Genomic DNA, 17159 nt, shown 5'->3' on the forward strand with positions numbered 1-17159 from the left:
AATATAAAATACATTTTGATTTGTTTAATAGTTTTTTGGTTACTACATGATTCCATATGTGTTATTTCATAGTTTTGATGTCTTCACTATTATTCTACAATGTAGAAAATAGTAAAAAATAAAGAGAAACCCTTGAATAAGTAGGTGTGTCCAAACTTTTGAGTGGTTCTATACATCACAGAAGACAAAACCATTCGACGTACCTACCAGAAAGTGCCAACATCCTGTCAAACACCAGAAAATACCAACAGATCCACAGAAGATGCCATTTCCCCCGCTATTCACACGGCCGTAACACATCTGGACAAGAGAAACACGGATGTGAGAATGCTGTTCATTGACTACAGTTCAGCATTCAACACTATTGCTCCCTCCAAGGTCATCACTAAGCTCAGAGCCCTGGTTCTGGACACCATCCTCTGCAACTGGATCCTGGACTTCCTGATGGGCAGACCACAGGCTATGAGGATTGGCAACAACACCTCCTCCACACTGACTCTTAACACAGGGCACCCCCAGGGCTGTGTCCTCAGTCCTCTGCTGTACTCCCTGTTCACCCATGACTGCATGGCTTTGTACAACACCACCAAGTTTGCTGACGACACCACGGTTATAGGCCTGATAACCAACAATGACGAGTCAGCCTATAGGGAGGAGGTAAGTGAACTGGCATTGTGGTGTGTCAGGACAACAACCTCTCCCTCAACGTCAGCAAAAGAAAGGAGTTGATTGTTGACTTCAGGAATCAGAGGAGGGAACACACCCCAATCCACATCAACGGGACTGGTAGTAGAGAGAGTCAGCAGTTTTAAGTTCCTCGGTGTCCACATCACAGAGGACTTGACATGGACCAACAACACCACCGCTCTTGTCAAGAGGGAGCAACAGCGTCTCTACTTCCTAAGGCGGCTGAACAAATTTGGCATGCCGCCCCGGGTCCTCTCCAAATACTACCGCATCGAGAGCATCCTGACCGGTTGCTTCATGGCCTGGTACGGGAATTGCTTCGTCCACGACCGCAAGGCCCTCCAGCGGGTGGTGAAGAAAGCTCAGTACATCACTGGGACCTTGCGTCCCCCACCCATCCAGGACTAGTTGAAACGGTGCCAGAGGAAGGCCTGTAGCCCAGCCGCGAGCTGATCTCTTCCTTACAGTCGGGCAGATGGTATCGGAGCATGAGGTCTGAGACAGTTTCTATCTACGAGCCATCAGACTGCTGAACACTTGAACTGGACTGACCACCTGCTCTGATTCTCTGCACCTTAACAGACATCACAACCGCTGCTACCAGACTCTTATTATACTGCTTAAATGTATACACTGCCCCCCACATTCCACCCCCCCTTAAATAAAGGTTCAATTAAAAATTACAAATATATTCCCAATACACATGTAAATATTGGACTATAAATTGTGCCTTCCTGTATTATACTGATGCTAAAATGTTTATTCTATTCTACTGAGACATTTACTTTATCTTCATATTGTTATCTTTTATTGTTTCTTATTGTTGTTGTATTGTCCAGAAGGAACCTGCAAGTAAGCATTTGGTTGGACGAAGTACACTGAGTGTACAAAATATTATGAACCCCTTCCTAATATTGAGTTGCACCCCCTTATTGCCCTCAGAACAGCCTCAATATGTCAGGACATGGACTCTACAAGGTGTTCGAATGCATTCCACAGGGATGCTGTCCCCATGTTCACTTCCCACAGTTGTGTAAAGTTGGCTGAATATCCTTTGGATGGTGGACCATTCTTGATAAACACAGGAAACTGTTGAGCGTGAAAAACCCAGCAGCGTTGCAGTTCTTGACACAAAACGGTGCGCCTGGCACCTACTACCATACCCTGTTCCAAGGTACTTAAATATTTTGTCTTGTCCATTCACCCTCTGAATGGTACACATACACAATCCATGTCTCAATTGTCTCAAGACTTAAAACTTCTTCTTTAACATGTCTCCTCCCCTTCATCTACACTGACTGAAGTTGATTTAAGTGGCATCAATAAGGGATCATAGCTTTCACCTGGATTCATCTGGTCAATCTATGTCATGGAAAGAGCAGGTGTTCTTAATTTTGTACGCTCAGTGTATACCATGCTTATCCTGTACATATGACTAATAAAACGTTAAACTTGGATAAGAGCATCTGCTAAATGACTAAATGAAGAGCAAAATATATAATAATACCCTACCCTTCATTTGACTGGCTGACTGGCTGACTGGCTGATTGGCTGACTGGCTGATTGGCTGACTGGCTAGTCTGTAGCCCTCATGTAGAAAAACTGAAAAAGGCAAAAAACATTGACAAATCTCACCTCTAGCAGCTCTCCTAACTGTACCCAACTCACAGCCACACCCTCGGCCAGCCCCCTCCACACACACTAGCGTGCGCACGCACAGACACAGACACACAGGAACACCCTGCCCCCCTTTCGGGCCGGCACTGGTCCCAGGAGGTTGTTTCTGACGTCAGTAGGAGAGATGGGGGCCAGTCAGGCCTGTGGGCTATTGATGGATGTGCTAGGTCTGTGAGCGTATAATAGGAAAGTTCTTCGTTACCTGCAGACCTGCTACTGTTCTTATAAAGGCTTTATAGGTCATTCATAACGCACTTCATAAGCACCGCATAAACGCATCACAAATCACTTGAAAACAACCGTGGCTGGCTGGTGATCCATGGAGATGGTGAGTGGTGTTACCTGGCCTGCTGCTACTGTTCTTATAAAGGCTTTATAGGTCATTCATAACGCACTTCATAAGCACTGCATAGGCACTACATAGAGGTTGTTACATGCAGTCCTGCTGCTGCTGCTGCTCTTATAAAAGCTTCATACCATAAAACTTAAAATAGCTCAGGCCTTTATTTGCTTAAATCAATAAACACAACAGGCACTGAATAGAGGAGACAGGCTTCTATTTGAGTCAGGCATCTATTTCCTTAATGCGCACAGCTTTTGCTCATTTTGAATAGTATATTGTTTAATTTCAGCATTCCCTTCCAGCATTTTAACCAATTATTTCATTTCCTGCACTAACGTGTTATCATTTACAAACAGTAACCACGTTTCCATTCAACCATTTCATGCGGATGAATTACCTGACGAAATTACCTGACGCATGAAAAAAGTAACATCGCTTAGCTGACGGAAACATGAAATACAGGTACAATTTTAGAAATGCCGACGGAAAATGTGTTCGTTCGACATGGTGGGATCTTTTCGTATCTGAAAAATGAATTATGCGAGAAATAGCGGTGGAAACTTGGGAGTCTACCGATGATACACTATGGGAAAGCACGACTTGAGATAGCAGGCAGTTTATTAAGCTACAGATGAAATAAGTTCTGATGAACTTCACCGGGTGGTGGATGTGCATGGTGATGCTTTTCTCCTTTTGTCACAGGGGTCGTTGAAAGGGGACCAAGGCGCAGCGTGTAGAGTGCTCATATTTACTTTTAATGAATATACTTTTTAAGAAAACAACAAAAACGACCGACAACAGTTCCGTCAGGTGACATACACTAAACAGAAAACCCAAAACCACCCAACACAACCACCTGTCACGCCCTGACCACTCTACTATGGAAAATGACCTCTTACACGGGTCAGGACGTGACACCTTTCCAATAAATACCAATGGTCTTATTCTGGTGACATGATGATTGATTCTTGGCTACCATCTGACATATTCTAGCTCTTATCCATAATAATGTCATTATGCAGTAGACTAGCCTACCTACACTGTATCTGCAAACTGTTAGCTAGAGCAGTCGTGCCAAGACCAGAGTGGGTATGTTCATTATATAACACAACAGTTTTAGTGACAAAACCATCAGTAAAGTTTAAAACTCGATGGAAACCAGTTTAACTTTTATTTTTTTAATCCCAAACCCAATTTAACCACAAACGTTATTTTTAAGTGCACTGTCATCACGCACAATCTATCCGTAAAAGTCAGTTTGATGGAAACACATCTCTGGTGGGAAAATGTGCATATTGTTTTATGCAGATTTTAGAATATTTGCATGACAATCTGTCTCAAATTGGATGGAAACCTAGCTAGTGTCATGTTTATTGGTATGTCTATATTTTGAAGAAAAAAAACAACCTTTTCCTTGACAATAATTATTCTCCTCTTTGTGCATTTTTGGCAGATCTTACTTATGCCACTAGAGGGCGATCAGCAATTTATAGGTTACCATACTTCCGAAGCTGTTGACTGTTTTTTTGCTTGCCAGTTAGCTAGCAGTTCTCAGCTGTTAGCAGCCAATGGCAGGCAGTTCTCAGCTGTTAGCAGCCAATGGCAGGCAGTTCTCAACTGTTAGCAGCCAATGGCAGGCAGTTCTCAACTGTTAGCAGCCAATGGCAGGCAGTTCTCAACTGTTAGCAGCCAATGGCAGGCAGTTCTCAGCTGTTTTTGAAAATAAGGGAGAGCCGCACACTCTAGGAGCTCAGATGCAAAAATTGACCGTACTTCCGAAGCTGTTGACTGTTTTTTTGCTTCCCAGTTAGCTAGCAGTTCTCAGCTGTTAGCAGCCAATGGCTAGAAGTTACTTACTGGCGATAAAAATGGATGATAGCCATAACTTTTAGACTCATACTGAATTATTTAATGTAACAAATCAAACATTAAACCTCATAAACAATTCATGATAACTAATGCTAACCTCGTAAACAATTCATTTAGATCCGGCGTTTATTTGAAACAGATGTTGATTTGCTGAAATGTGGGCCGTTGCCTGGCTATTAAAAGGGACATGTGGCTATTTGAGACTGCGTTTAATTCAAGTTTTACAGTAATTCATAAAGTCTTTATAAGGACAACACATCCTCTATAAACTAGCTGGTGCTCCATTGAGACCTACAGTATGTAACAGTGTACTGTGAGCGGTGTGTGTGTGAGTTACCTGCAGGCAGGCTACCGCTGCTCTTCCTCTTGTGCCATCTGTCCAGTGTCTCTGAACTCACACTCTCCGATACAAACTCATCCAGCATCTGAGGGTGAAGGGAAAGATACGCCTTCACTTTGTCATCCGTCAGACCTACACAATAACACGGGACAGAGGAGGACATCAGCTCTTTCATTCATTCATTTCCTCTTCATTTATACATCTTTCATTCATTCATTTCCTCTTCATTTATACATCTTTCATTCATTCATTTCCTCTTCATTTATACAGCTTTCATTCATTCATTACCTCTTCATTTATACATCTTTCATTCATTCATTACCTCTTCATTTATACATCTTTCATTCATTCATTACCTCTTCATTTATACAGCTTTCATTCATTCATTACCTCTTCATTTATACATCTTTCATTCATTCATTACCTCTTCATTTATACAGCTTTCATTCATTCATTACCTCTTCATTTATACATCTTTCATTCATTCATTACCTCTTCATTTATTACCTCTTTTAGCCATTATATATATTTCATTAATTACCTATTTCATTCATTATATATTTCATTCATTACCTCTTTCATTTGTTACATCTTAGATTCATTACCTCTTTCATTTGTTACATCTTTCATTCACTCATTACCTCTTTCATTCATTAACTTTTATTTATTGCATCTTTCAATCATTCCCTCTTTCATTCATTACCTCTCATTTATTACATATATCATTCATTCATTCATAACCTCTTTCATTCATTACATCTTTCATTCATTCATTCATTACATCTTTCATTCATTCATTCATTCATTCATTCATTACCTTTCATTCATTACGTCTTTCAATCATTCATTCATTACCTTTCATTCATAACCTCTTTCATTCATTACATCTTTCATTCATTACCTCTTTCATTCAATACCTCTTTTAGTCATTATATACTTTATTAATTACCTATTTCATTCACTGATTTACTTTTTTCATTAATTCATTCATACATTAATTCCATCTTTGATTCATTCTATCTCCCTGCTGAAAAAAACAGCATAGAGACCAGCCTTCCTTTTGTTTTCGCTGGTGACCAGCCTTCCTTTTGTTTTCGCTGGTGACCAGTCTTCCTTTTGTTTTCGCTGGTGACTAGCCTTCCTTTTGTTTTCGCTGGTGACCAGTCTTCCTTTTGTTTTCGCTGGTGACTAGCCTTCCTTTTGTTTTCGCTGGTGACCAGCCTTCCTTTTGTTTTCACTGGTGACTAGCCTTCCTTTTGTTTTCACTGGTGACTAGCCTTCCTTTTGTTTTCGCTGGTGACCAGCCTTCCTTTTGTTTTCACTGGTGACCAGCCTTCCTTTTGTTTTCACTGGTGACTAGCCTTCCTTTTGTTTTCGCTGGTGACCAGCTTTCTTTTTGTTTTCACTGGTGACCAGCCTTCCTTTTGTTTTCGCTGGTGACCAGTCTTCCTTTTGTTTTCGCTGGTGACCAGCCTTCCTTTTGTTTTCGCTGGTGACCAGCTTTCTTTTTGTTTTCACTGGTGACCAGCCTTCCTTTTGTTTTCACTGGTGACTAGCCTTCCTTTTGTTTTCGCTGGTGACTAGCCTTCCTTTTGTTTTCGCTGGTGACCAGTCTTCCTTTTGTTTTCGCTGGTGACTAGCCTTCCTTTTGTTTTCGCTGGTGACCAGCCTTCCTTTTGTTTTCACTGGTGACTAGCCTTCCTTTTGTTTTCGCTGGTGACCAGCCTTCCTTTTGTTTTCACTGGTGACCAGCCTTCCTTTTGTTTTCGCTGGTGACCAGCCTTCCTTTTGTTTTCGCTGGTGACCAGCCTTCCTTTTGTTTTCACTGGTGACCAGCCTTCCTTTTGTTTTCACTGGTGACCAGCCTTCCTTTTGTTTTCGCTGGTGACTAGCCTTCCTTTTGTTTTCGCTGGTGACCAGCCTTCCTTTTGTTTTCGCTGGTGACCAGCCTTCCTTCTGTTTTCGCTGGTGACTAGCCTTCCTTTTGTTTTCGCTGGTGACCAGCCTTCCTTTTGTTTTCGCTGGTGACCAGCCTTCCTTGTGTTTTCGCTGGTGACCAGCTCCCGCTGTGTTTTGGACACACAAAGCATATACCGATCATAAATTTACCAGCATATGCTGGTCACCCGCAAAACCAGCATCAAGTCACATTATGCTAGCTTTCAAAGTGAAATCTATCTCCCGCAAACTGCAATCAGAATGACTAGCAGGATTAGGACGATCAGTGACTGACCCTACCTAAACCATGTAAACTGGAACAACCGTTTCATTAATGGGTGCAGTAAATCCAACTCACAGATTGGATTAGTTTAGAAAATGTATGTTATTTATCTTTGTGAAGCAATTCAAAAAAATCTAACTACAATAGAGCATGCTGGGAAATATGATAATGATGGGCGTGGTTTTGCAGACCACCTTGACCAGAATACCAGGAATGGATTGAGGGGTTCTTTTTAATATAATGTTTTCATATCAGGAAGGGTTCTTTAATACTGTGATGGTTTTGAAGAATCATCCTGTTCTTTCCCTTTCCACCATGTTTTCCTTTCACGCCATGAAATGCTTCTTCTTTCTCTTCTTTGGAATTTGATTGGCAGATCGCATATAACTTTTAGGTGCATACACCACCACCTACTGTACTGGGAGGCCATTCATAGTCCACCTACTGTACTGGAGTGTGAGGCCAGTCACAGTATACCTACTGTACTGGAGTGTGAGGCCAGTCACAGTATACCTACTGTACTGGAGTGTGAGGCCAGTCACAGTATACCTACTGTACTGGAGTGTGAGGCTAGTCACAGTCTACCTACTGTACTGGAGTGTGAGGCAATTCACAGTCTACCTACTGTACTGGAGTGTGAGGCAATTCACAGTCTACCTACTGTACTGGAGTGTGAGGCCATTCACAGTCTACCTACTGTACTGGAGTGTGAGGCCATTCACAGTCTACCTACTGTACTGGAGTGTGAGGCTATTCACAGTCTACCTACTGTACTGGAGTCTGAGGCCATTCACAGTATACCTACTGTACTGGAGTGTGAGGCCATTCACAGTCTACCTACTGTACTGGAGTGTGATGCCAGTCACAGTCTACCTACTGTATTGGAGTGTGAGGCCAGTCACAGTCTACCTACTGTACTGGAGTGTGAGGCCAGTCACAGTCGACCTACTGTACTGGAGTGTGAGGCCAGTCACAGTCTACCTACTGTACTGGAGTGTGAGGCCAGTCATAGCCTACCTACTGTACTTGAGTGTGAGGCCAGTCACAGTCTACCTACTGTACTGGAGTGTGAGGCCAGTCACAGTCTACCTACTGTACTGGAGTGTGAGGCCAGTCACAGTCTACCTACTGTACTGGAGTGTGATAGTCATAGACTACCTCCATTAAATTATCTTGATTAGTCTGTTCCTCTAAGAAAGTGAAATAGAGCCCTAGACACCATTAAAAACCCGCTACCCCATTCCACTACTTTGACCCTATCTGCTCCTGCACCATACCAAAGGCCTGGGAGGACGGGACACCAGCCCTCAACACACCCTGGAACTCTTCTGAAGTCAGACCATAAATGTTGCACCTGAAACAACGCAGTGGATTCGGCACAAAGCTCCAACAGGACAACTGATATATCCTAACATGACTTTGTCAGGCAGTGACTCAAGGACTGAACATTGACTCCTCTGTATCACCCCAGAGATTGGCCACAGATTTAATAGCAAGAAAACATTTCTGCACTTTGCTAAAAGCTGCCCAGAATTAAGTCAATAGTTGTCAGATTATTTCAATGTAAAACAAATAGCAGAGATCAGGGACACTTGATATAAAGTGTGCATAAATGCTTTGGGGATTTGAACTTGGACGCTTTTAAGCAGAAGGGTATTCATTAATGTTTCAGCAGTGCCACCAGGTATATCTTTATCACCAAGAACATATATCCAAACACTCTCGAAATTAGGGTATAGTTAGCGTACAGTGTTGTTCCCTGGGGTACACATAAGGTACCTTCACATGCAACTGGGCAGTTCCTTTTAGGGTGCATGGTAGGGTGCGTGGCAGCACCTTCACACTAAGGCAAATTCTGGGTATGTGTAAATTTACTTAGCAAATTAAGGTGATTCTGATGTGCAGATAATCGATGTGCAGATAACTTTTTCAACCCAATATTTTGAATATAAGGTACAATCATCACTGCGCTTAGAAACGTAGGTGGGGCAATGTACCAGTGGAGTTGATTAGCGCCAACCGTGAGTAGAAGTGTTGTACCAGTGGAGTTGATTAGCGCCAACCGTGAGTAGAAGTGTTGTATCAGTGGAGTTGATTAGCGCCAACCGTGAGTAGAAGTGTTGTACCAGTAGATGACTATACCTTTACTGAACTTTTCTGTTTAAAAGAACATTTGTTGACAACTACTAAGTATTATTTGTGTCTGCACACTCGGGACCCGGCGTCACTCGGGACCCAGCATCATCGTTGGCAGCAAACTGATTTTCCAGTCACGCCATCAGGTCAGTCTGCGTAACACACTAAGTTACTATGAATATTATGACCAGAGAAATGTATTAAAAACAAGCCGCTAATAATACAAAGCAATATTATTGAAACACTTTGCTAAACTCATTCATTGCGGCTGTTGTAGCATGAGTGGAAGTAGGGAGAACGTGCATGGCTTCTAAACGTGTTAAAGTGGGGCTCCTGAGTGGCGCAGCGGACTAAGGCACTTAGCGCTAGCTGTGTCACTACAGATCCTGGTTCAATTCCAGGCTGTGCCGCAGTTGGCCTCAACTGGGAGACCCATGAGGCGGTGGACAATTGGCCCAGCATCGTCTGGGTTAGGGGAGGGTTTGGTCGGCTGGGATATTTTTGTCCCACTGCCCTCTAGAGGCTCCAGTGGTGGGCCGGACACATGCATGCAGACACGGTCGCCAGGTGTACGGTGTTTTCTCCGACACGTTGATGTGGCTAGCTTCTGGGTTAAGCAGGCAGTGCAGCTTGGCGGGGTCGTGTTTCGGACACGCCTCTCCCGAGTCCATTCCTACCAATTGGATATCACGAAATTGAGGAGAAAAAAGTGTTGAATAACAACCTAAACATGTACAGTTGAAGTCAGAAGTTTACATACACCTTAGCCAAATACATTTAAACTTAGTTTTTCACAATTCCTGACATTTAATCCTAGTAAAAATTCCCTGTCTTACATCAGTTAGGATCACCACTTTATTTTAAGAATGCGAAATGTCAGAATAATAGTAGAGAGAATGATTTATTTCAGCTTTTATTTCTTTCATCACATTCCCAGTGGGTCAGAAGTTTACATACACTCAATTAGTATTTGGTAGCATTGCCTTTAAATTGTTTAACTTGGGTCAAACGTTTTGGGTAGCTTTCCACAAACTTCCCACAATAAGTTCATTCCTCCTGACAAAGCTGGTGTAACTTAGTCAGGTTTGTAGGCCTCCTTGCTTGCACATGCTTTTTCAGGTCTGCCCACAAATGTTCTATAGGATTGAGGTCGGGGCTTTGTGATGGCCACTCCAATACCTTGACTTTGTTGTCCTTAAGCCATTTTTGCCACAACTTTGGAAGTGTGCTTGGGGTCATTGTCCATTTGGAAGACCCATTTGCGACAAGATTTAACTTCCTGTCTGATGTCTTGAGATGTTGCTTCAATATTCCACATAATTTTCATTCCCTCATGATGCCATCTATTTTGTGAAGAGCACCAGTCCCTCCTGCAGCAAAGCACCCCCACAACATGATGCTGCCACCCACATGCTTCACGGTTGGGATGGTGTTCTTCGGCTTGCAAGCCTCCCCCTTTTTCCTCCAAACATAACGATGGTCATTATGGCCAAACAGTTCTATTTTTGTTTCATCAGACCAGAGGACATTTCTCCAAAAAGTACAATCTTTGTCCCCATGTGCAGTTTCAAACCGTAGTCTGGCATTTTAATGGCGGTTTTGGAGCAGTGGCTTCTTCCTTGCTGAGCGGCCTTTCAGGTTATGTCGATATAGGACTCGTTTTACAGTGGAAATTGCTCCCAAGGATGAACCAGACTTGTGGAGGTCTACAATTGTTTTCTGAGGTCTTGGCTGATTTCTTTTGATTTTCCCATGATGTCAAGCAAAGAGGCACTGAGTTTGAAGGTAGGCCTTAAAATACATCCACAAGTACACCTCCAATTTACTGAAATGATGTCAATTAGCCTATCAGAAGCTTCTAAAGCAATGACATCATTTTCTGGAATTTTCCAAGCTGTTTAAAGGCACAGTCAACTTAGTGTCTGTAAACTTCTGACCCACTGGAATTGTGATACAGTGAATAATTAGTGAAATAATCTGTCTGTAAACAATTGTTGGAAAAATTACTTGTGTCATGCACAAAGTAGATGTCCTAACCGACTTGCCAAAACTATAGTTTGTTATCAAGAAATTTGTGAAGTGGCTGAAAAACGAGCTCTTTGCTGTAGTCTCTCTAGTCATGGTTTTACAAGTTTTGAAATGTCACAGTATCAACTTTGATGTGCGCTCAAGGCTTCTATTTACAGGCTATAGCTTGAGGAAACTGTGCAGACACCTTGATCTGAGCAATCTGATTTGCCAGCGGTAAACCTATAAGTGCACTTGATTTGCTCTCAGGGCCTGCCGAGTTCTACCTTCAGACACATGAAATGGCTAAAAATGGGAACACTTTGTCTTGCCGGCGCTAGGGCTGCTGAATCAAGTGCACCTACTGTCAACATCACTAAAATAAAAATAAATATATATATATAGGAACGCAAGGCTTTATTGTAGTTTTTTTACATAAAATGTTTGGTGATCGACTATGAATGCGATCGACCGGTTGGTGACCACTGCCCTACAGGGAAAAATCAAAGGGTTCTATGTGGCACCCAAAAAGTGTTCCCCCATAGGGACAAATGACAGAATGTCTATTGGTTCTAATCTTTTAACGACCTAATCCTACCCACATAGCAGGAAACGCAGGTTGTAAGTTCAAATCCCATGTGAAGTTGACTTCCAAGTAATCAGAATTTGGTCTGCAAAACCACACCCATCATTATCATATTTCCCAGCATGCTCTATTGCAGTTTGATGTTTAGAATTGTTTGTTGCAATATCTGTGTTTTTGCACGTACATTGATTGATTGATTAATTCAAAAATATATGTTATGCTACACAAGACAAATAACATATATTTTTCTAAACTAATCCAATATGTATAGTAGACTTATTGCACCCGTTACTTAGATTGTTGTTCCAGTTTAGATGGTTCAGGTAGTCACTCAGTAAACTTATTGTTTAACTCTGGCAGTCATTCTGAATGTAGATTTTGGGAATCCTCTCTGACAGGATTTCAAAAGGAATTGGACCTGACTTTGCATACTGCCATAATTCAACTTGATTATTGTTTTACTTTAGTTTATGCTGGTCACCAGTGTCCAAAACACTGTGAAGGCTGGTCACCAGTGTCCAAAACACAGCTTATGGTGGTCACCAATGTCCAAAACACTGTGAAGGCTGGTCACCAGCGAAAACACAACAACAAGCATGGACCAGCTTGAAATGTATGCTGGTATATGCAGTTTTTTTTCAGCAGGACTTTCGTTCATTAATTATATAGTACTTCTTTCAATCATTCAATCGTTATATATTTCACTCATCTATCTATTGGCAGAGAAAGGAAAACAAAACATATCTGACAGAAAAATAGGATTTCTGCTTTTGACCGAGGGATAATAGCTTCATCTAAACATCTAAGATGGCAAAGCTGGTTGAAATCATGGCGTCATTCCAAACCAGCTCTGTCCCCTGGGACAGTGGCGGTCTGCATCTCCGAGGGAGAAGAGGCCCAACGGAGGCAGCTAGAGGAAGGGGGGAGAGAAGGAGGGAGAGGAGGAGGAGGGAGAGAAGGAGGGAGAGGAGGAGGCGAGGAGGAGAGAGAGTAGGAGGCGAGGAGGAGGGAGAGAAGGACGGAGAGGAGGAGGGAGAGAAGGAGGCCCGGAGGTTGTTGAGAGCTACTGTTTATTATGTGTGTTGTCGGGGACGACGGGGAGAACAGCCATTAGCCTGGACATCATTGAACCATCACGGAGGTAGAGTTATACTTAATGGACATGCTGGCGTCTGTCTGCACTGTCCTTTCTCTCTGTGTGCACGTGTGTGAGTGAGTGTGCATGTGTTCGTGTGTGTGCGCATGTGTGTGTGAGTGTTTCCGGTGACAGTAATTTTGTAAGTATTGAGACTACAGATTCTGTGTCTAGTTTTCTGAATAGCCCACTGGTTTGACACAACCTTTTTGTGAACAAATAAAGCATGACAACTTCATTTCTTCTCAACAAAATGAAAATCACAGTGCTGTTAACTACCACTAGCAGGTCCCCCCCGATGATCATAACGGGACTTAAAAATGTTTTAATAAATACCTGACGCAACAATGCTATAAGGTTAGTGGGAGGAGATATGAATCTTTACAATTATATACAAGAAATATAAAGCACTCGGTACACCAACGCCGTTAACGGCTGGAAAAAGAGAGTGAGACAGGGAAGCGACAGCAGCGAAGTCCTGTTTGGTAAAACTTTAACAGGTTAAATGAGAAGGTGGTGAAATGCATTGAGTTACAGTGGCAGTACAGGTACAACGCTTAACCATCCGAGAGGGAGGGTCTGTGAGACCCAAACCGTTGCTGGCAGCAGTGCAGGTCCCCAACAGCAGACAGACAGGCTCCTCACACCAACAAAGTGCAATAAGAGAGAGAAGAATCACAGTACGGTAGAAATGACTGCAGTTGATAAGCAGACAATGGTAGTGGATGTTGACTTCAATAACCCTGATGGCATATGTAGATCCAGACTACAAGATGTCCAAAACATGCACAATGCCAAGAGTCGGCTGGAGAGGTGTAAAGCAGTCCGACGAACAAATCTGGGTTTGATGGATGCCAGGAGAAGGTTACCTACCCAAATACATAGTGCCAACTGTAAAGTTTGGTGGAGGAAGAATAATGGTCTGGGGCTGTTTTTCATGGTTCGGGCCCCTTAGATCCAGTGAAGGGAAATCGTAACGCTACAGCATACAATGACATTATAGACGATTCTGTGATTCCAACTTTGTGGCAACAGTTTGGGTAAGGCCTTTTCCTGTTTCAGCATGACAATGTCCCCGTGCACAAAGTGAGGTCCATACAGAAATGGTTTGTCGAGATCGGTGTGGAAGAACTTGACTGGCCTGCACAGAGCCCTGACCTCAACCCCATTGAACACCTTTGGGATGAATTGGAAGGCCAACTGCGAGCCAGGCCTAATCACCCAACATCAGTGCGCGACCTCACTAATGCTCGAGGCTGAATGGAAGAAAGTCCCCACAGCAATGTTCCAACGTCTAGTGGAAAGCCTTCCCAGAAGAGTGGAGGCTGTTATAGCAGCAAAGGGGGGGACCAACTCCATAATAATGCCCATGATTTTGGAATGAGATGTTGGACAAGCAGGTGTCCACATCCTTTTGGTCGTACAGTGAACCTCTACATTGTGACAGGGGTTGGCTTTCATTTGATTGACAGCTTGACATTCAAATCCCTGTAGTTGTTTGTGGCCAGTGATTTTATAAAGAGAGACATCCTGATTTTCTTGCCATTTGAGTTCGAAAATGATCAACTACGTTCTATGTCCCCCGGACGGACAGAATCAACGCTACCAAACCAAAGAATCTGTTTAAATCAATTTAGTATCATCTTGCTGACTATAAACTTTTATATTGACATCAAAAATGTATTGATTAATTCCACTCAATTTATGGGGTGAAAATGCAAGCTTGTGTAAGGTAGTAACACAAACGGCCCAGATTAGGGAAATAAGATTAATATAAAATCATTGAATACGACTAAATAATTCAACAAGTGAATTTAGGATTATAGGATATGTTGCCTACTCACAACCTACTGGGCACAGACGTCTATTCAACGGAATTTCATTGAAATGACATGTTGAAACCATGTTGATTCAACCAGTGTATGCCCAGTGGGAAGCTATTGCAACAATTACACCCATTTCGCAATCATTTAAACAAACCCATTCTAACCAGCACCTCCACAGTGTCTCTGCAGCAGCCTGAATGTTGGCCGGTCCTAACAACTGTTTCACGGTAACCTGGTAATAAAGTTTGTAGTGTGACTAGCCACTACAGGAGCTAACTACTGCTCTCAAAGTGTATCCTGACGTCGACAGAGGGTTATATTCATAATATACTGGAGCTAACTTAGCCAGCTAACATATATTTGGAAAAAAATAGTTATATTTACTGGCTAGCTAGCTAGCGTTAGCGATGTTTTAAATGGTGGCCAACAATGAACTAAGCAACCAGCCAGCAAAAACAATGCAACAAAAGTATCATTTTGGATTTAAAAAAATACTCTAACTGTACTTCAGGAATCACATTCGCAAGTATCCCTGGTAAACAATTCATGATTTGATGAAAAGTTTTTTGCCATTGCCCTCGTTTGGCATCCATGCATTTCAAACGTGAGCTTGTCCAAGGCGTCGAACTTGGTTATTGAAAGTTGCTATCTACCAGAACGATGTGATTGGTTGCCCAGAATTGTAGGTGGGGACTTAGCGAAGGGTCAATTCAGCACTACTCTACACCACACCACCTCTAACATTTCAACTCAAAGTAAGAGGACCAACTGAACTTAAAGTAGGAGAACATAGGCATATGGGTCTATAAACAGTAGAGAGGAGAACAAGAGAGGAGGAGACAAGAGAGAGACCGAGAGTGATAGAGGACGGAGAGAAAGAGAGATAGAGGACAGAGAGAGATAGTGGACAGAGAGAGAGGACAGAGAGGTAGAGGACAGTGAGAGATAGAGGACGGAGAGACAGAGAGAGAAAGAGGACAGAGAGATAGAGGACAGAGAGAGAGAGGACGGAGAGACAGAGAGAGAAAGAGGATAGAGAGAGAGAGGACAGAGAGATAGAGGACAGAGAGAGAGATATAGAGGACAGAGCGCTAGATAGAGAGAATTACCAAAAAAACTGAGCAAACTAGAATGCTATTTGGCCCTAAACAGAGAGGACACAGTGGCAGAATACCTGACCACTGTGACGACCCAAACTTAAGGAAAGCTTTGACTATGTACAGACTCAGTGAGTATAGCCTTGCTATTGAGAAAGGCCGCCGTAGGCAGACCTGGCTCTCAAGAGAAGACAGACTATGTGCACACTGCCCACAAAATGAGGTGGAAACGGAGCTGCACTTCCTAACCTCCTGCCAAATGTATGACCATATTAGAGACACATATTTCCCTCAGACTACACAGATCCACAAAGAATTAAAAAACAAACCCAATGTTGATAAACTCCCATATCTACTGGGTGAAATACCACAGTGTGCCATCACAGCAGCAAGATTTGTGACCTGTTGCCACAAGAAAAGGGCAACCAGTGAAGAACGAACACCATTGTAAATACAACCCATATTTATGTTTATTTATTTTCCCTTTTGTACTTTAACTATTTGCACATCGTTACAACACTGTATATATACATAATATGACATTTGAAATGTCTTTATTCTTTTGAAACTTCTATGAGTGTAATGTTTACTGTTCATTTTTATTGTTTATTTCACTTTTTATTATCTACCTCACTTGCTTTGGCAATGTTAACATATGTTTCCCATGCCAATAAATCCCCTTAAATTGAATATAATTGATAGAGGAAAGAGAGATAGAGGACAGAGAGAAAGAAAGAGGATAGAGAGAGAGCTAGATAGAGATAGAGGACAGAGAGAAAGAGGATAGAGCGAGAGGACAGAGAGCTAGATAGAGATAGATGACAGAGAGAAAGAGGATAGAGAGAGGACAGAGAGCTAGATAGATGACAGAGAGAAAGAGGATAGAGAGAGAGGACAGAGAGCTAGATAGAGATAGATGACAGAGAGAGATAGAGATAGGGGACAGAGAGATAGAGGACAGATAGAGATAGAGATAGATGACAGAGAGAGATAGAGATAGATAGAGATAGAGGACAGAGAGCTAGATAGAGATAGATGACAGAGAGATAGAGGACAGAGAGATATATAGAGAGAGAGGACAGAGAGAGAGAGAGAGGACAGAGAGCTAGATAGAGGACAGAGAGAGCTAGAGGTAGAGGACAGAGAGAGAGAGGACAGAGAGCTAGATAGAGATAGATGACAGAGAGATAGAGGACAGAGATATAGAGAGAGAGGACAGAGAGAGAGAGAGAGAG

At 42.5% G+C, this 17159-nt stretch overlaps 1 protein-coding gene across 4 annotated transcripts in view; it reads right to left on the reverse strand.

The window, feature by feature from the left end:
- The window catches only part of pde10a (phosphodiesterase 10A), a 158775-nt gene that overhangs the window by 99360 nt on the left and 42256 nt on the right, over positions 1–17159 (reverse strand). For all 4 annotated transcript variants that reach the window (XM_045702323.2, XM_045702325.2, XM_045702322.2 and 1 more), the window contains one exon: positions 4914–5048. In XM_045702323.2, coding sequence (XP_045558279.2) covers positions 4914–5048 — 135 coding nt within the window. Of the gene's footprint in view, positions 1–4913; positions 5049–17159 lie in introns of those variants that run through there.

Source organism: Salmo salar, chromosome 19 (genome assembly GCF_965601325.2).
Source record: "Salmo salar chromosome 19, fSalSal1, whole genome shotgun sequence".
Classification (NCBI taxonomy): domain Eukaryota; kingdom Metazoa; phylum Chordata; class Actinopteri; order Salmoniformes; family Salmonidae; genus Salmo; species Salmo salar.